The following is a 20,360-nucleotide window of genomic DNA, read 5'->3' as shown; positions in this document are numbered from 1 at the left end:
CGCTCCTGACCAGTTTATTTAGTCTCCCTCTGTCCCGGTCCGTATTGCCCCCTCTCCAGCAGACCACAGCGTAGAGCAGGGGTCAAACTCATACACACAGCGGGCCAAAATGTGAAACTTGGACGAGGTTGCAGGCCAACATTGATATTTATTGAAAAAAACAAAACAAAAAAAAACTTCCTCCACATATAATAATGAACCTTTTCATATCGACAAAAATTCGTTTTGCATATCAAATATGGAACAAGAAAAGCTTAATTTTGTCCAATATATATAACTGAATATTGCACAGATGCAAAATTGAATTGCAAATAATAAAAAACACATCGATTTCTTACATAAAATGTAACTAAAAACTGTGCTCAAACCATATCCCTCTTAAGCCCATCGTAACACTGAGATGCAAAATAAAGAAAACACCGCGTTAGACAATCGTTAGCTTGTAGCATGTTTTTGAGTTTGAGTTTTTTCATTCACGCAATATCCAAGACATACAACAAACAGTATTACACAGTCGGATGCGTGAAAGGTCACCCCAAGCAAGCTATTTAAAGCTTTTAATAGGGGGCCAGATATCCTTACATTATGGACAAACATACAGATATATAATGGACAATAACAATAAACACACAATAAGGTACAACACACAATAAACATACGTCAAGTAATAGATAGTCTCATTTGATCAGCACATTAAACATACATCGATAGGAGTTGATTTTTTAGATTTGCCTTGAAGATGGATATGGATTGCAACATTTTTAGTGTTTCGTCAAGCTCATTCCAAATCTGTGGCCCTCTGCACACAATGTTGAAGCTTGTAGATTTTAGTTTCCGTTTTTTCCCAATGACTAGATTGCTATTCCTGGTGGTGTGGGTGTGGCTGGGAGTCCAGATTGGGATGAGTTGATGTTGGGATGTTGGCTAACGTAACTTCGATATGTAAATAAAAATAACATCCAATCGTTCACACAAGTCTAACAGAAGAAAAAAAAAAAAAAAAAAACAAGAATGACGGACCAATCTTGTCCAAGGCAATAACGTTTTGAGGAACATCAACTTTGTACATCCACAGTATGTAGTTAGTACGTGTAACTGATCCGTCACCGGGTCTCGTACTGAGTAAAACACTTACACTAAGCATCCACAGGAGGGCGCTCGTCACTATGAAATAAAAGTTGATGACGTTTCAATACAAAACACTGAGTGCAGAACAACAACCATGTGCCTCTCTTTTTACGTGCAGCCTTCTCCGTTAAACATTTTCCCAAAGGCTAATGATAGATTCAAATATAAAATAACAATAATAAACAAATTAACAAATAACATTCCTCTGTCAAAGTGCAGACATTCAAGTCCATACATTGGAGTAGCAAGAAAAAGTGCATAAAGAAAACATTACCAGTCAGTTTGCTACACACTGATCTGCTCCGATGTGTCAGATACCTGGCATGTCTTCTTCGATGCGAGTTCATCAATGTCTGGGCTGAGGCTCTGAGCTGAGGAAATCCTCAGGATTGCACAAAGGTGGTCATTAGTCAGACGTCTCCTGTGAGATGTTGTGGTCATCTTCATTGAAGAGAATAGTTCCAATAGATAAGTGCTGCTGAACATGGAGAGCAGCTGAGCAGCTTGAGTGCGGAGCTGAGCGATTGATTATGTCAGGGATGAAATGTGGAAACTGTGCGGTGCCCGCAGCATCATACTTGGACTTGAGTGTGTCACTACACTGGAGTTCAATCAGCTCCATTTGGAGGTTGGTTGGTGCGTAGCGGAGCATTATGGGATTTACTACCACAGAGTCATAGAAAGTCCCGAGGAGAGCCCTGCAAACACCGAAAGACCTCGGTGGTCTCCTCAGCAGGTGGAGGCGACTCTGGCCCTTCTTGTACAGGGCGTGAGTGTGTTCAGTCCAGTCCAGTTTGTTTTTAGGCGAACACCCAGGAATTTGTAGTTCTCCACGACATCAATGTCCGCCGTTCCCTGGACGTTCACCGGAGTGAAGTGGGGTGCTTTCCTCTTGAAGTTCACAATTATCTTCTTCGTCTTGCTGGTGTTCAGCTGAAGCTGGTTGAGCTCACACCAACTGACAAAGTCCTTGTTGACCGTCCTGTATTCCAGATCGTTCCCCTCAGAAACTTATCCAACAATGGCTGTGTCGTCTGAGAACTTCTGGATGTGGCAGTGTGTAGTAATAATAATAATGATAATAATAATATTTTTTCATGACGTCGATTTTCTATGATACATGTTCACGCCATATTTTATAAAATTCTGCTTTTCCCTTCGAATTCCTACATTATTTGACCGATTCAACCCGTTCCAACTTGAAACATCCTTCTGTAGCATTCCCCAAGTATTCAGCTTCTTTGGCTTCACACGCAATTTCTCCAGAAATTGCTGATTCTCGTTGTTTTTCTGGATATTCGGCTGAAATGAAAGACAAGCAAGAGGAGATTAGGAATGGCCGTGAATGGCACGAGGCAAACAAAAATCTCTGGATGTTCCTGACAGAGGAACCATTTGTGTCGCTCACCTTATCTGGTTTTGTGACACTCGGCAAGGATCAACATCACCACGGCCATCTGAACAAGGACCGCCCACGCAATGACGATGGCCATCGCCTTCTTCCTGTCTTGCTCTTCTTCAGATGGCAAAGCGCGTGCGACAAAGAGACCCACGTCAATTCTCGCGAGAGCCCTACAGCCAATGGGACGTGTCTGAGCCGTGACAAACACTCACCCTGGATGCGGGCGTTGCTCAGGATGCTTCCGGCGTCCAGCTTGGTGACAGTGGCTTCCAGGCCACTGGCTAGCTGGAACACGCATTCGTACTCCTGCTCCGCGGCGGACGTCACCTCCACTTTCAGGTGGACCGAGGTCTGGAAGGTTCCATCGTGATTGGGGAGTGTTGCCCCCATCTCCACGTCCTCATGGATCTCCTCGCCGTTCTTCCTCCAAAAGAGGGACGATGTCCTGGGGTAGAAACCCGTGGCGTGGCAGGTGACCGGAGAGGAAGGCGTCTTCTGCAGGAGAAACATCTTGGGAAGCTCTGCACGCAAAGATGGAGCAAAACGCGTTAGGAGGGCAGGAAAGATGGAGAGAATGTGTAAGAAAGAGCATGTGTGGAGAGAGACAGAGACACAGAGACACAGACACAGAGAGACACAGAGAGAGAGAGAGACACACAGACACAGAGAGAGAGAGAGAGAGAGAGAGAGACACACACAGACACACACACAGAGAGAGAGAGAGAGAGAGAGAGAGAGAGACACACACACAGACACACAGAGAGAGAGAGAGAGAGAGAGAGAGAGAGAGAGAGAGAGAGAGAGAGAGAGAGAGAGAGAGAGAGAGAGAGAGAGAGAGAGAGAGAGAGAGAGAGAGAGAGAGAGAGAGAGAGAGCGAGAGAGAGAGAGAGAGAGAGGGGACAATGTACCGGTTCTCGTCAGAAAGTCCCTCCCGTTTCTCACATGCGTCTTCAAATAAGAAGGACACTCCTCAGTAGGAACATTCTTCTTGGTTTTATCAAGCCCATCTATTTGGTCCCACTTGATTTTGGTACTGAAAGCTTGTAGATTTGCTGCGATCCACTTCATCGTCTTCCCCTCAAATGATAGGAAGTATTCTCCATCGTAACAGTATTGCTCCCAAGCATCAACTTCACCCGTCTCATCATCCCATTCACAGATGTACATTAGCTGAATCATGTGAACACCTGAAAGGATCGCATGCAACATTCAGTAACGATAATCAGAGGAGCCACCAGTGACACGTCTGTTTGTTAGGCATGAAAAAAAAAAAGGGTATCAGCACGTTAAATAAATTTTACGAGCGGACAGAAACAAACCTCCAGATTGGTTGAAGTTGGAGCGAGCAGTGACACATTTGTCATAAAGTGTACCAGCACATGAAATAAATTTTACGAGCGGATGAAAACGAACCTCCAGTTTGGTTGAAGTGCTTTTTAGCAATTTCAATCTTGTTTTTCATGACCTGCTCAGTCGCATAACTGATCTCCATCTCTTTCTCCCAGAAGTGAGGATCATCTTCACTGATTTTGTTCACCCAGTCATGTTTCACTTTCATTTTCCTGTGGGTGCTGTCAAACTGCAGAATCTGAACGTCGTCAACATACACCACCTCCATGTACTCTGGTAGCGTCCCATTTCGAGAAGCCGTCATGAAATAATCGAGCGTGTGAATGACTGAAAGACAAAAACAAAAGCGACACACATGATCTTGCTCTCTTTTTACATTGTGTAATCTTGTGCAATTCATATTTTCAATGATTCTGTCTGGAGTTGGAACATTGCAGCACTTGACATGTTGGAGTTTGATGCCTCATCAGCCATTTAAATCCACTTATGGAAAACATTTAATCACATAACTTTTGCCATTCCTTTTAAGTTTGCAAAAAGAAAAACAATTCCAATAACGTTGAAGGAATGCGGTCGAAATACAAACAGTCCTGCCTAGCTACAAAAACAGATATGCTCAAACCTCATTGAATAAAGTACATAAGCAGACAAGTATATTCACATGTTAAATCAATAAAAGAAACATTTTAAGCATATAATTATACCTACACACCAAATCAATAAAGAAGACATAACTAGACATTTTTGATAAGTGGTAATGAGAAAGGTTTTTATAACTTTACCATCTGATATATATTTCTGAGCACTTTGAAAGAACAAATGTTTTTTGATATATTGCCTGAATAGCTTAATGACCCTTAAGGAACTGTTTAATGATTTTCAAAATCACGGACACTGCCAAAGTTGTCTAAAAATGTTCAGTACTTGATTGTATCTTATGTTTTGACTCATGCTAGACACCAGTTTTCGATTACTACTGAACGTTCTGGACGGAGGGGAATATTTTGCCTAACAGAAAAGATATGGTTGAAAGCATGGTTAAACTAAGAATACGATGACGTAAGCAAATACGTACATGGAGATCAAAAGAACAAACAAACAAAAACATGGTAAGTGGTGAGTACAAACTTTGCATAGTCAGGGAACATTAATAAATACGATGATAGATGATGTCACAGCCAAAAGCTCACATAATTCCGTACAAAATGACAAAATTGAAAGAATGATAAATGGATGAGGTGGAACAGTGTCTGTGCAAGAATGGAGGAGAATGTTTACAGGAAGGTCACTTGGAGATAAAACCAGCAGGTGCCAGAGGGAGACAGCCCAGCCAAAGATGATCATCAAGGCTGAAAGACGGAAAGGAAAAGAACAGCCCCCTCACATGGAATCGCCCATTATCAGCACCCAACCCCACAGAACCAGCTCTCACCGAACCAGCACCCACTCCCATGGAATCAGACTCTCCTGAGAACTTGCCCCGCCCCAAAGACTCATCACCCATCAAACTCGGCCCACACTGGCATGTGCAACTGAATATAAGCTGACCAAAGAACCTTGAACGTTGCCTTTTCTGAATGGAGACTTTCCGCTCTTGAAAGGCCCAGCGCTGTATTGTACTTTCCTGAAGACAGAGCTTTCTGAACAAGAATTGTGATTGAACTCAACCAACCTGTATAAGTCTAATTTCTGCTTCAGTGTCTTAGCATTTTCCTAAACCTGAAGAAATCAAACGAGCACGCAGTGAGTAAATTGGATAACAGGCGATTGGCAATGGCTTTTGCCGTGAGGCGCAGATAGCGCGCTCCCTAAATTGTGGACAAAATCCAACAACGTTATTGATCATATATTGCCTATGTAATATTCAGGAGGCAAGGTTCAAATCTTCTTTGTGAGTTGCATAAGGACCTGAATGACTTTTTAGACTTTGGACGCGAATCTGCGTGGAGCGTGCGACTTGCACCACGGGGCGTGGAAACATGAGTGACAGCTGAAGTGGACGGACTTGCAACCACCTCCTGTCAGGAGCGGAATGCCGTCACCTGCCTCTCGCTACTTGTTTTCAATTTTAGTCCTGTCTGCGTGTCACTCTCCGTCGGATTCTTCTCGTCTCATGTCTTCTTGTTTCTAGTCTCCACTCTGTTCTGTTCTAGTCCCTAGTTGACCCTCTAGTCCAGTGGTTCTTAACCGGGGGTGCTTTTCGGTGATAATGGTCGGGTAACCGCAAAAAGTGAAAAAGCCTGCAAATCAAGACGTCATTGTGTTCATTGGCATTAGGGATAATGCTAATTAAGCCTTATAGCTGCAAAGTAAACCAATTCTTATTCTTATTACTATAATTATTTAATATATATAATATATAATACTTTTTATTGATTTATTATTTGTATTTTATGTAGTTTTAATTTTTTTGTAAGTAATAAAGTTAAGTACTGTTAAACGAATAACAATACACAATAAAAACTTGGGAAGCTAACATGATTTTGACAGGTATGCTTCAGATCAGTTTGGTGAATTGAATGGGGTGCGAACAAGGAAAAAGGTTAAGAACCACCGCTCGAGTCTATCTTTTGAGTTCTTCAATAAACCCTGGTCCAAGCTGCATTTGGTCGCCCAGCTCCAATCACTTCATGACAAATGTGTTGTTTTATTTTTCAAGTTTTAAGCTCAGCGCGTTTATTTTCAGATTCAAGTACGAGGGTTGTTTTTTTTTTCAAGTACAAAACTTTTGACCCCAAAAGCTTTTCCATATTTAATCGATTGGATATTTCTGCAGGTGTACATCCCTTTGATTTGTATCGTTTTTATTAACTAAATATTCCAACCGTTTTTATAATAGCATTGTGTTCCCGCTTAAATATGAGAAAACGAGTGTTCGGGGTGAAAGAATTTCCCGCTCATAAAATGTTGACGCAGCAGACATGTGAAGAAAATTTAACAAACAAATAATAAATGCATCAGTTTAAAATCAAGAGGAAACGAGTTGTAAGCAAAGCACAACTTACCAGGCGTCACGTTGTGTATTTGCACGGCCCAAACAAATAATGCAAGTAAATTCATTCCAAGCAACAAGTTGTTTGTGCCGTTTTAGTCAAGCGAAGTATTTGCTCAAACCTGTGACTATTCCAACTGACGGGCGCATAATGACAGAAAACTGCATACGCGCGTTGGTGACTTTCCACTGATTCTCAGGAATCTACTGTATTGTGAAACTGGTTCTACTGGTAATTAGCTCCGCCGCCTTGTTGAATGTGGTAAAGCCGAGTGTCACGTGCTGGTGCCACCGGCGACAGGACCACGCCCCCTTGTCAATGGAATCGCCGTCACCTGCCACGGGCTCATGGACAGCACTATATCAGCGCCGCCAGCGCAGACCTGAGTGTCAGTCTGTCCCTTGATGCTGCCTTGCTCATCAGTCCCGAAGCTACGGACCCGCTTGACTACTTGGAACCCCCGCAGAATCGTTTGTCCTCTCCAGCCCGATCGCCGCTCCAGCGCCCGCTGTTCCCATCATCCCCTTCTCCAATAAAGTCCGTCGCTACGCACTTGGCTGTACTGTCCGTTCCCTTACAGTACAGACTGACCAACGCTATGCAGCCAGCGAACGACGAGACGGCATTGAGTCGACTGGAGCGAGCCGAGACCGCCGTCAGCAGCCTGTCTGCCGACATCCGGCACCTGATCAAGGTTGGTCAGCAGCAACAGCTGCAGCAGCAGGAGATGGCCCAAGCCCTCCAGAGACTGTCGGTGGCTGCGTCCCCGGCTGTCACGGTACCCCCGCACCGCTCGTCTGCCGAAGCCAGGACGCTCGTGGACGTCCCGGAGCCCCGCCTTGGCAACATCGAGAAGTTTAACGGCGATCCCAAGCACGTGAGGGCATTCGTGACGAACTGCCGCATAATGTTCAGCCTCCAGCCAATCACGTTTTCGTCGGAATCAGCCAAGGTCGGGTTCGTCCTAACCCACCTCACGGGCGAGGCGCGGCTGTGGGGCCTGGCCGAATATGAAAGGATGGCCCCGGCTTGCGATTCCTTCGACGCCTTCGCGGAGGAATTGCTCCGCCTGTTCGACCTGGGATCCGCCGCCGAGGAACTGGCGACGCTGCGTCAAGGTAGCCGATCGGTCGCAGAGTACGCCCTTAAGTTCCAGACGTTGGCCGGCAGCAGCGGATGGAACACGCCGGCGCTCGTTAGCACCTTCCTAAACGGACTCGCTGAGTACATGAAAGATGGACTGGTTGCGTACGATCGCCCGCGAACCCTGAGGGGCGCGATGGACTTGGCGGCCCGAGTAGACCGGCGGATCCAGACGCGGCGGCGCGATCGGGAGAGGAGGTCCCCGCGAAACCCGTGTGGTCACATTCCTCCGTCTGCTGGGGACCCGCCAACCACACCACCCGCCGAGCCCATGGATCTGGGAGGGGCTCGGGTTCCCTCGGAGGAGCACCGTCGACGCCCCTCACTGGGCTTGTGTTTTTACTGTGGGGAGGGGGGCCATCGGGTAGCGGGGTGCCCGTTAAAGAGGCCGGAGCTCACGCGGCGTCGGGGGATCCGCGTGAGCTCGACCAGCACCGGCTCTCCCAGCCCCAGCACGCTCACGCTACAGGCACGCGTCCAACTCGCGGCGGGCGACCAGAACGTGGCGGCCTTGGTGGATTCCGGCGCGGAGGGGAACATCATGGACATTAGCCTGGCACGCAAGTGGGGTGTCGGCTTCCTCCCTCTGAGCCCGTCTATTCCCGCACGTGCCATTGATGGCCGTCTGATCGGCGAGGTGGCGTTCGTGACGGAACCAATTAAGTTACTGCTCTCGGGCAATCACCACGAGACCATCCAGTTTTTTCTTCTCTCCCTCCCAGGACAGCAGCTCATACTGGGGCACCCTTGGTTGCGGCAGCACAACCCGGTGCTGGACTGGGAGGTGGGGGTTGTTCGGCAGTGGAGCGAACGCTGCCATCAGGCGTGCCTGAGGGCGGCCACCAGCCCACTCAGCAGAGCCCCGCCGAGGTACAGTCCCGACATCCCCAATGTCCCAGCGTTTTATCACGAGCTCAAGGAGGTTTTTAGTAAAGCCAGGGCCACTTCTCTTCCTCCACACCGGTCCTACGACTGCGCTATCGAGCTGTTACCCGGCACCTTCCCTCCCAAAGGACGCGTCTACTCCCTGTCCGCTCCTGAGCGCCGGGCTATGGAGGAATACATCCGGGAGTCCCTGGCAGCCGGTATCATACGACCGTCCTCTTCACCTGCGGGAGCGGGGTTCTTCTTCGTGAAGAAGAAGGAGGGCACGCTACGCCCGTGTATCGACTACCGGGGACTAAACGAGATCACTGTGAAGAACCGATACCCTCTGCCTCTTCTGTCTTCCGCCTTCGAGAGCCTTCAGGGAGCCACCATTTTCACCAAGCTGGATCTTCGCAACGCCTACCACCTAATCCGCATCCGGGAGGGAGACGAGTGGAAGACGGCTTTCAACACCCCGAGCGGACACTACGAGTACTTGGTGGTTCCGTTTGGGCTCACCAACGCCCCAGCGGTTTTCCAGTCACTGATTAATGACGTGCTACGAGACATGCTGGACAAATTTGTGTTCGTTTATTTAGACGACATCCTCATTTTCTCACGCTCGCTCCCTGAGCACATCAAGCATGTACGGGCGGTGCTGCGCCGTCTCCTTGAGAATTCGCTCTACGTGAAGGCGGAGAAGTGCGAGTTCCACGCCTCCTCTGTCAAATTCCTCGGCTATGTGGTGCGTGAGGGATCCATCGAGATGGACCCTGGGAAGGTGCAAGCGGTCACGTCATGGCCTGTTCCCGAAACACGCAAGCGACTGCAACAGTTCTTAGGGTTCGCGAACTTTTATCGCCGTTTTATCCGTGGATACAGCACAGTGGCCGCGCCCCTCACCTCCCTTACCAGCCCCGCCTCCCCGTACAAATGGACGGAACGGGCAGAACGGGCATTTCAGGAGCTTAAGAGGAGGTTCACATCCGCTCCCATCCTCAGGGTTCCCGATCCCGACAGACAATTCGTGGTAGAGGTGGACGCCTCGAACGTGGGTGTCGGGGCGGTGCTGTCTCAACGTAGCCACCAAGACGATCGCCTCCACCCGTGCGCCTTCTTTTCTCGCCGTCTGTCGGCCTCGGAACGAAACTATGACATCGGGAATCGGGAGCTCCTCGCCGTCAAGTTGGCCTTGGAGGAGTGGCGGCATTGGCTGGAGGGCGCCACCACTCCGTTCATCGTCTGGACCGACCACCGCAACTTGGAGTATCTGCGATCGGCCAAGAGGCTGAACGCAAGACAAGCACGGTGGGCTCTGTTCTTTGACCGGTTTGAGTTCTCTCTTTCCTATAGACCGGGTTCCCGTAACGCGAAGGCGGACGCCCTGTCGCGTTTGTTTCCTGGGGGGGAGGAGGGACAGGGTCCGCCTCCCACTATCCTCCCGAGCTCAGTTCGGGTGGCGGCTCTTACATGGGAGATCGAACGCCAAGTGGAAGCCGCATCACGCGATCAACCCGGCCCCAGCAACTGCCCGGAGGGTCGCCTGTTCGTCCCTGAAGGTCTGCGGTCGTCCGTGCTGCAATGGGCGCACGACTCACGCCTGGCCTGTCATCCCGGCGCGGCACGCACGAGGTACGTGGTGGCACAGCGTTTCTGGTGGCCCACCTGGCAAGTGGACACCAGCGATTACGTCAGAGCCTGCTCAATTTGTAACCGCTACAAGACGTCTACTCGTCCTCCGGCCGGGCTGCTTCAACCCTTGCCGGTCCCCCAGCGTCCCTGGTCTCACCTGTCGATCGACTTTGTCACGGGCCTCCCCCCCTCTGAGGGAAACACGGTGGTCCTCACGGTGGTGGACCGTTTTAGCAAAATGACGCATTTCATCCCTCTGCCTAAGCTCCCATCTGCGAAGCAGACGGCGTCCATCATGGTGCGGGAGGTGTTTCGCCACCACGGTCTCCCACAGGACATCGTGTCAGACCGAGGACCTCAATTCGCTTCCACCTTCTGGACGGAGTTCTGCCGACTCCTCGGCGCCACGGCCAGCCTCTCCTCGGGGTTTCACCCTCAGTCCAACGGTCAAGCGGAGCGCCTGAACCAGGAACTGGGCAGGTCTCTCCGATGCATGGCCGCCGGGGACCAGCGCGGGTGGGTCCAACAGCTTCCCTGGGTAGAGTACGCTCACAATTCCCTCCCCAGCTCGGCTACTGGACTTTCGCCTTTCCACTGCGTCTTCGGGTACCAGCCACCCTTGTTCGCCCACCAGGAGCGTGGTGCGGCGTGCCCGTCGGCCCAGGCTTGTGTCCGCCGTTGTCATCGCGCCTGGGCGAGGGCCCGGGTCACTCTTCTCCGCTCTGTTTCAGGCTACGCCCGCCAGGCGAACAAGCACCGGACACCGGCTCCGGAGTACAGAGTGGGGCAGCGTGTGTGGCTCTCGACGCGGGATTTGCCGCTGCGAGCAGGATCCCGCAAACTGGCGCCCCGCTTTGTTGGACCGTTCCCTATTCAGAAGGTGATTGGCCCGGCCGCAGTCCGTCTTCTCCTTCCAGAGTCCATGAAGGTTCACCCCACGTTCCACGTGTCCCGTGTGCGGCCCATCCATGAGAGCGCGTTGGCGCCGGCGCCCGTTCCGCCGCCGCCGCCCCAGCTCGTTGAGGGGGGCCCGGCTTACGCTGTCCGCTCCCTGCTCCGATCGCGGCGGCGCGGTCGTGGTCTCCAATACCTCGTGGACTGGGAGGGTTATGACGACGCGCACCGCTCCTGGGTTCCGAGCCGCTGGATACTCGACCGTTCGCTCATCACGGAGTTCCATCGCTGCCATCCGGACCAACCGGGTCCTCGGCGCGGGGGTGCCGAGGAGGGACGAGGGGAGGTCTTGCCCGCCGGTACCGGGGTCTTCTGCTCCCGCGTCCGTCGATCCTGCGTCTGGCGAGGTGTCGGACGTTTCGGCGGTGTGCTGACCCCCCCACCTGGTCGCCCGGGGAATTGCCTTCCTTTTTTGTTTTTTTTTTGTTTTGTTTTTGGTTCCTGGGGACGTCGGGAGCCGTCCCTTGTGGGGGGGGTTCTGTCACGTGCTGGTGCCACCGGCGACAGGACCACGCCCCCCTGTCAATGGAATCGCCGTCACCTGCCACGGGCTCATGGACAGCACTATATCAGCGCCGCCAGCGCAGACCTGAGTGTCAGTCTGTCCCTTGATGCTGCCTTGCTCATCAGTCCCGAAGCTACGGACCCGCTTGACTACTTGGAACCCCCGCAGAATCGTTTGTCCTCTCCAGCCCGATCGCCGCTCCAGCGCCCGCTGTTCCCATCATCCCCTTCTCCAATAAAGTCCGTCGCTACGCACTTGGCTGTACTGTCCGTTCCCTTACACCGAGCGCCGGGTGAACTATTCAGTTTGTTTGAAGCGCTTTTAGTGTTGTCTTTGGAGACCTGCCCATTACTATAGCACTGATGCCCACTTCGTTCTCCCGGTTCTCCGGCTTATCAGCCGTGACGCAATAAAAATACCCCTGAAAATAAGACTGAACGACTTTATTTGAAATCACTGATCGCCTATTCTGTATGATGTTCGAAAGGCTTCACAAAAGCTAACAATGTACGCCATTCCCATAACAGCTGTTGACTTTTTTTTACCACCATTGGCCAAACGCTTAGTTTCAAATTAGTCTTTCATATTTTACTAAATTGATACTGAAAGTATCTAGTTAGTGTGTCTGTTTGGGTGAACACCTGATGTTTACTTGTCTGCTTTTCAGGCTGCAACCAATGAGCTTCTTGTCGCACTGGTTTATCTCCATTTTTGATTGTTGAACAATAATCACAACATGAATCAAGCAGTGTGTTGCACCTTGAAAGATGAAGTATGAATGATCGGATTACCCATTCAAATCTTTTTTTCAAGTTGCACACTTTTGACCCGAATCTGGCGTGGGGGGCGTGACAGCAAGCGTTTTATTGCAAGCGTGTCAACAACAATAAAAGGCATGGATGTACATTTTACATTGTAACAATTCTAACATTTTTATTTCCTTCAAACAATCTTTAAAATTGAGACAGGGTATGTGTGAATTTACTCAATCTGTAAAATGGAAATATTTAACACATTTTGAAACTATTGATATCATCACTATTTTATTATTTACCTGATATATAATCTATTCTTCTTATTTATTTAAAATGTATTTCATAATAATAAATTGTTTGATTAAAGAGTCTTAAGGTTTTTAAAGGCTCAAAATCGTCCAGATATCAACTTTCATGATGAGACTTCCAACCAGTGGTAACCACTGACTTGATTTGTTTAGTTGCACAAAAACAAAGTGAACAAACAAGAGACTTTCCACTTGGGCCGGCCATAGTCTTCAGGTTGTAGGTGATCAGCTGAAACTTGACAGAAACATGATTGTTGACTTGAAGAAGAAAAACATCTGGATTTCCAAATATGGTGCAATGAGAAAATCCTCGGAAAGATTTCCAACGCCTGAAGAAAGAGGAGCAAAATAGTGAACAAGAATCCAAATGTTTTCGAACCCACCACCAGAATCCGAAGACCACGTGGAATCAGCATGAGCTAACTCACCATGTGACGGCTACTGCCTCTCATTCAGAAACAGACTCACAGTGGGTGGAAACAGCTAGAGTGCAAACACGACGGGACGTTAAATTACACATGACAACAATTTTGATGAAGAATGTCATGTCCATTCCTTTCAATGGAAAAAAAAAAGCATTTGCAAGCATGGTTGCTGAACAAATGTGGCTCATATCTCAGGGCACCCTTTGACGGCAACAATGGTGTGACGGGACTCCTCATTGACACTTTAGCTTTCAATCGAACCTTGACATGACATGGCTGCCTTGTTATTGTGGCTCAAAGGAAGCAGAAAACATTTTACTTATTTAATTGTCCTTCTTCGTCTTCTTCTTCTTCTTCTTTTCTTTTTGGCTTTTCCTCTTTACAAGCTTGAGAGTATATGACTGAAATAAAAGAGAAGCAAGAGGAGATTAGGAATGGTCACAAACAGCGCGAGGCAAACAATGTTCTCTTTGGATGTTCCTGACGGAGCAAACATTTGTGTTGCTCACCTTGTTTGGATTTGAGACGCTTGGCAAGGACCACCGCCACCGCCACCGCCACCAGAGTGAGGATCACCAACGGGACACCGATGGCCACCGCCCTCTTCCTCTCTTCCTCTTCTTCACATGGCAAAGCGTGTGCGACGAAGAGAGACACGTGAATGACTGTTGTCGTGACACCGAGCCTTAGCGCTCGCGAGAGCTCCACAGCCAATGGGACGTGTCTGAGTCACGACAAACGCTCACCCCGGATGCGTGCGTTGCTCAGGATGCTTCCGGCGTCCAGCTTGATGACGATGTCTTCCGAGACGCCGGCCAGCCGGAAAACGCATTCGTACTCCTGCTCCGCGGCGGGCGTCACCTCCACTTTCAGTTGGACCGAGGCCTGGAAGGTTCCGTCGTGGTTGGGGAGGGTCTCCCCCTTCTCCACGTCCTTGTGGATCTCCTCGCCGTTCTTCCTCCAAAAGAGGGATGATGTCCTGGGGTAGAAACCCGTGGCGTGGCAGGTGACCGGAGAGGAAGGCTTCTTCTGCAGGAGAGACACCTTGGGAAGCTCTGCACGCAAAGATGGAGGAAAATGTTTGAGGAGGGCAGGAAAGATGGAGACAATGTGTAAGAAAGAGCATGTGTGGAGAGAGAGCGAGAGAGAGAGAGAGAAAGGACAATGCTTGAGGAGGGCAGGAAAGATGGAGACAATGTGTAAGAAAGAGCATGTGTGGAGAGAGAGCGAGAGAGAGAGAGAGAGGACAATGTACCGGTTCTCGTCAGGAAGTCCCTCCCGTTCCTCAAATGCTTCTTCAACAGCTCAGGACACACCTCAGTCTGCATAATCTTCTTGACTTCATTAAGCCCACCAATTTGGTCCAACTTGATTTTGGTGGTGAAAGCTTGTGGATGTGCTGCGATCCATGTCATCGTCTTCGCCTCAAATGCTAGGAAGTCTTCTCCATCGTTACGGTAGTGCTCCCAACCATTAACCTCATCCGTCTCATCGTCCCATTCACAGCCTTTCATCACCTGAATCATGTGAACACCTGAAAGGATCGCACACAGCATTCAGTGACGATAATCGGAGAGGAGCCAGCAGTGACATGTCTGTTTATTAGTCATGAAAAAAATAATGGTATCAGCACATGAAATGAATTTTACGAGCGGGCGCTTGGAGGGAAACAAACCTCCAGTTTGGTTGAAGCGCTTTTTAGCGGTTTCAATGTTGCCCTTCATGATCTGCTCATTCTGAATATTGATCGCCGTCTCTATCTCCCAGAATTGCGGATTATCTTCTGTGATGTTGTTCACCCAGTCATGTTTTGCTTTCGTTTCCCTGTGGTTGCTGTCAAACTTCAGAATCTGAACGTCGTCCACATACGCCACCTCCAGGAACTCTGGTAGTTTTGCAACTTGAGACACCGTTGTGAAATAATTGAGCGTGTGAATGACTGAAAGACAAAAACAAAAGTGACACACATGATCATGCTCTGTTTTTATATTGTGCAATCTTGTGCAATTCATATTTTCTATTATTCTGTCTGCAGTTGGAACATTGCAGCACTTGACATGTTGGAATTCAATGCCCCTCATCGGCCATTTAAATCCACTTATGAAAAAAAATTGCCATTCTTTTTAATCTGCAAAAAAAAACAAAAAAAACTATTCCAATAACGTGATTGAGCATATATTGCCTATATAATATTCAGGAGGCAAGGTTGAAATCTTCTTTGCGAGTTGCATACTTTGGACCCGAATCTGACGTGGGGGCGTGGCACTGTGGTCCTAGAGGCGGGGAATCACGAAAGGGCTGAACTGGAAGGCTTGGAATCGCCTCCCAAAGAAAAAGTATGCAAGTATGTGCACTTGAAAAAAAAAGAGGCAAATCTGAAAAAACAAGAGTTGAACCTGAAAAAAAGGTGAATCTGAAAATGTAAAACATAAAACTGAAAAAAATAAGACATCAAACGTTGAAAAATAAACTGAGGTGAAACCTGAAAATAGTTCATTCAAAAAATTGACCAGGGCGAAGCAAAACTATTTTCAACTCGAAAAAAATTTTCAAACAAGTCATTTTATCTCGAATGCATTGTTTTATTGTTCAAGTTTTAAGCTCACCGCGTTTATGTTCAGATTGATGTTTTGTTTTGTTTTCAACTACGAATTCTGTTTTTTCAAGTTCAAAACTTTTGACCCCCAAAGCTTTTCCATATTCAATCGATTGGATATTTATGCAGGTGTACATCACTTTCATTTGTGTCGTTTTTATTAACTAAATATTCCAACAGTTATTATAATAACATTGTGTTTCCGCTTAAATATGAGAAAACGAGTGATCTCGGTGAAAGAATTTCCCGCTCATAAAATGTTGACGCAGCAGACGTGAGGAATATTTAATAAACACAAAAATATTAAATGCGTCAGTTCAAAATCAAGAGCGTCAATCCTTAGGATAACAAAACGAGTTGTAAGCAAAGTACAACTTACCAAGCGTCACCCCGTGTATTTGCTCGGCCGCAACAAATAATCCAAGTAAATTCATGTTTGTGACATTTTAGTCAAGCATATATGTAGATGTTCCCAACTGTCTAAATGGACTTCCAGCCTGACCACGGGACAGTAAAGTAAATCAAACTTTAAAAATGAGGGCACTCCCTGTTTCTGGGAAGGAAGTCCTCAACCCGATAGTCGACTGGACTTTCACCTGGCAACGATAAAGAAACATTGGAACGGAGCGGTCGTGATCGTAAACCTGAAATCACGTGACACCCGTTTCCGCCATATTGGATGTGGAAAAGTCGAGCGTCGGGTGAACTATTCCGTTTGTTTGAAGCGCTTTTAGTGTTGTCTTTGGCGACCTGCTCATTACTAGCACTGATGCCCATCTTGTTTTCCCAGTGGTCGTTCGCCTCACCAGCTGTGATGCAATTTAAATTGCATTTCTTTCACTTTGGGTGCGATTGGCCATTTTAAAAACTTCCAATGTTTTGTATGTATTGTTTAATTGTCTAATATGTTGTATTTTGGATTAGATAGTGAAGTGAATTTTGAACTTTATGCGTATCTGTATGTTGCACTAGACTAGATGATCCACTAGTAGCAGTAAGACTATCAAACTATATTTGCTGTACAGAGAAGCTTTAGTTTCAGTAGTGTATAAGTACTTGGTAGAAGACAGAAGGGCCAGTTGTCCGTGACCAGGGAGAATTCAGTTTCAGCAATGTGTGCAATCCTATAATAAGGTAAAGTGGCTGTTGTTGTCCATCACCAACAGCGCTGGTCAAGATCTCCTTTTTAGGACTGAAGTAAACTAGTAGATTGAAAACTACAGCTGTTACCCCAAGCCGTGACATCAGCTTCTTGTCAGGTATAAAAGCTACGGGCCTGACAAGAGGGGGGGTTCGTTGGCTCTCGTTCCAGGGGTCGTTCGTACCAAGGGGGGCTCGCGCTAGCGCGGGCTCGCTCGCTCTCTCTCTCTCTCTCTTTTGGGGAGGGGGGGCTTTTTTGACATCCATGCCTTGTGCCACTCAACTTTTTGGAAAGACTTCACCCTGACATTGGTTGAATAAAATCTTTTCCCAATCAGCCGTGGTCCCTGAAGTGCTCATTCGTCGGGAAACAGCCACCGATCACCGAGTGTTTTTTGAAGACCAGCGAAGCAGCAAAAACCATATACCACATTTTTGGCGTCACGAACAGGATTCGTGTTCTCCAGGGGGACCGCCCCGCCCGCTCTCTCCGTGAGCATCCAGCGGCCAGCCGACGACCTGTTTTGAGGTGAGTTGCTTGCACTCAAAGTCGCCGCAGCATGCTCGCTCTTGGAAAGGGGGGGAGGGAGCGTTGTCCCCCACACGGAGGGCAGTTAAACGGATCTGATGGGGCCACGGCTGGCTCCAGGGAATGTTGTCTCTCCTAGTCAAAAGCCGTCATAATGCGACTTTTGAAGGGGGAGTGGCCCCAAATAGAGACAGCGAAAGAAAAGTAAAATAAAAAATAGGAAAATAAATAAAAAACAATAAATAAAAAGGGAACAGTAACAAAACGTTTTGGGGATTGCACGAGTGAATGGCATGTCTTGTGAGAATGATAAACGAATTAAAAGCTCCAGGGAGAGCGAATGTGAAACAGGACACGTTGTCATGAACAACGCTGATCGGCTGTCACGAGAAGTAAATAGTAGGAAGTCCCATAAAACGTGGACGTGGAAATTAGTCGTTTCAATGGTCCCGCGGAGGATCGAAATTTTAGCTGTGTGATTGTGGCGGAAACACAAGTACGATTGAACTATGTTGTGACAAGAGATAAATCACATCCGCCTCGCCCCCAGAGGCTGAAAATTCCTGGGACATAGCCGGGACACTGCAAGCGCCAAGTGCGATTGTCGAGATGTTCGGCGGTTGTGCTAGTCTCTGCCAAAGTCCAACGAAAAAGGGAGGTTGCGTTGACCGCGTTTGGCTAATAGGAACGAGCGCAACCTTGGCATCCGTACCGTGAGAGTGAGTGGATGGAGAAATATCCGGCCAGGTTAGCGACCTGTGGGCCGAAGAGAATGATGCGCGCGAAGCCACGTCGTTTGGGCACTGATCGAATTAGAGGTGTATGTGAGTTATAAGGCTTGTCAATTTAAATGCTGGTGTAAGATGCCCCCAGGTAAAACGAAGGACTGGCGGTTTTTGAATATTGATTGAGCTGATACGATCTGCTTGCGGTTCGATTCCTCTATGGGGACGTATTATAATAGCATGCACGTCTGTCAAAGTTTGATAAATTTGAGCCTGTACAGACCGCGTTTGGGAAATAGGTGCTGGACGGCATTGTGTGTGTATAGGGAACCCTCTGTGAGCAAGAGGGAAAACGTGGCAATGAGGCCTCGGAGTGCAAGGATTGGTATACCATGATGGAAAAGTAATTTGTGTGCACACTTAAGTTAAATTCTGCAGAAAATAAAGGGGAAAATATAAAGCGCTATTAGAAACGAAACGAAACGAAAGTTAAGAAAGACGTGCGTATTTGTCAGTGCATATCTGCACTGTTAAAAACCAGACTGCATAGCCGCAGTAGGCAAACAGCAAAACGTGGAATGGATTCGAATCCTGCTCTGTCTTCTGTGTTTGTGCGTGAGCGTTTGTCGCTCAATGGCGTCTGTTTGTGTGTGTGTGTGTGTGTGTGTGTGTGTGTGTGTGTGTGTGTGTGTGTGTGTGTGTGTGTGTGTGTACTCATGGGTGTGTGTATGTGAGCGTGCGTGTGTGCGCGTGCGCGCAATCGTGAGTAAGTGTGTGTGTGCTCTTGAATGCGTGTGGGTGAGCGTGCTTGGAGAGGCAGAAAAAAGCTAAAACGATAGTGTGCTTCTCGGTGCTCTGGGGCGCGTGCCCGCCTGCGGTGCCCGCTCGGGGAGGGGAATCTGGCTTCGGGGGCGGGACAGGGAGTGGCCAACCTGTACCTGCCCACCGTGTTTCAAGGCTAGACACTCCCCGTGTGGGTGACGTGGGGGCGGGGCGCGGGGCCAGAGTTGTGCCCATTTTGGGGTCTACCTTGCTGGTAGCGAGAAAGTGGGATAGGATGATGGATGACGGCATGCTGAAGGAGCAAAAGAATGCATAACTGAGGTAACTGAAACCCAGGAGAATTAATGTACCACAGCTGTCTAACAAGAAACAAGAAGCACGGGAATGCTACCTAATACGACACTAATATAGATGTGCATGTATGCATCTCAAGAAGGGGTCAGCTGGCGCCCCTAGACCCTCTGGGAACAATGAGAAATTGAAGTTGCAGAAAAGCCCGACTTGTTAATTTAAATTAAAGACAGAATGATAAAATTAAAAACCAATTATTGATATTGCTCTCTGGGGCTCTCCTCAATACTTCTGATTTTCTGTTTACATAAAAAACCTGAGACGGCGGATACATCCGTTTCTCCAGGGGGACAAAGACACACAGACCGAACTTCCAAGTCGTCTGGAGAAGAGCTTCGTGGAGCGTCGCATTCAAATTCTTAAGGCCAGTGTGATTTTGTCCACAAACTCTTGCATTTCACTCTAACCTGTGAACAGGGATTGCATAGCAGACTGACTACAGACTGATCATCATAAACTTGTGAACAATTGTTTTTCAAACAAGGTGTCGTCTCCAACATAAGTTAAGTGCGGGTACAGAAATAGCGCGGACGGAATACACCGGATCGAATATCAATTGAGACAGCCGGTCTTAAGGGGTCCATCTGAGGTTGGCAAAAAAAAAAAAAAATGGGAGAAAGGAACTATGCTAGTCCAATGGTGACTACCCCCATCGAGGTAGTCCTGAGAAACTACCCGCTTATTAAGGGGGTTAAAGAATTATCCAAAAGATGGAATAAGAGATGGCCTGACATCGAGAGGCCTTGGCCGGTGGAAGGGACTTTTAACAGGGAA

The 20,360-nt window shown here is 48.1% G+C and overlaps 2 protein-coding genes across 8 annotated transcripts in view; both read right to left on the bottom strand.

Annotated features, from left to right (window-relative positions):
• LOC125986566 (H-2 class I histocompatibility antigen, K-Q alpha chain) overlaps window positions 1–20,360 on the bottom strand; it is a 98,342-nt gene that overhangs the window by 27,780 nt on the left and 50,202 nt on the right. The window contains exons 2-8 of one of the 5 annotated variants that reach the window (XM_068649095.1): window positions 15,138–15,401; window positions 14,718–14,996; window positions 14,209–14,517; window positions 13,972–14,082; window positions 13,782–13,863; window positions 13,466–13,520; window positions 12,881–13,366 (exon numbers count right to left, since the gene is read on the bottom strand). In XM_068649095.1, coding sequence (XP_068505196.1) covers window positions 13,502–13,520; window positions 13,782–13,863; window positions 13,972–14,082; window positions 14,209–14,517; window positions 14,718–14,996; window positions 15,138–15,401 — 1,064 coding nt within the window. In that variant the 3' untranslated portion in view covers window positions 12,881–13,366; window positions 13,466–13,501. Of the gene's footprint in view, window positions 1–12,880; window positions 13,367–13,465; window positions 13,521–13,781; window positions 13,864–13,971; window positions 14,083–14,208; window positions 14,518–14,717; window positions 14,997–15,137; window positions 15,402–20,360 lie in introns of those variants that run through there. The other 4 variants (XM_068649097.1, XM_068649098.1, XM_068649094.1 and 1 more) reach the window with 4 other exon arrangements.
• LOC125986571 (H-2 class I histocompatibility antigen, K-K alpha chain) overlaps window positions 129–20,360 on the bottom strand; it is a 28,558-nt gene continuing 8,326 nt past the window's right edge. The window contains exons 1-6 of one of the 3 annotated variants that reach the window (XM_068649102.1): window positions 16,438–16,709; window positions 3,944–4,207; window positions 3,439–3,717; window positions 2,743–3,051; window positions 2,537–2,644; window positions 129–2,430 (exon numbers count right to left, since the gene is read on the bottom strand). In XM_068649102.1, the coding sequence (XP_068505203.1) occupies window positions 2,538–2,644; window positions 2,743–3,051; window positions 3,439–3,717; window positions 3,944–4,207; window positions 16,438–16,492 (1,014 nt within the window). In that variant the 5' untranslated portion in view covers window positions 16,493–16,709 and the 3' untranslated portion in view covers window positions 129–2,430; window position 2,537. Of the gene's footprint in view, window positions 2,431–2,536; window positions 2,645–2,742; window positions 3,052–3,438; window positions 3,718–3,943; window positions 4,208–6,885; window positions 7,122–16,437; window positions 16,710–20,360 lie in introns of those variants that run through there. The other 2 variants (XM_068649101.1, XM_049750280.2) reach the window with 2 other exon arrangements.

This window comes from Syngnathus scovelli, chromosome 19 (genome assembly GCF_024217435.2).
Source record: "Syngnathus scovelli strain Florida chromosome 19, RoL_Ssco_1.2, whole genome shotgun sequence".
NCBI classification, from domain to species: Eukaryota; Metazoa; Chordata; class Actinopteri; order Syngnathiformes; family Syngnathidae; genus Syngnathus; species Syngnathus scovelli.
Note: the sequence above shows the minus strand (reverse complement) of the source record. Positions and strands in the feature narration are given on the sequence as shown.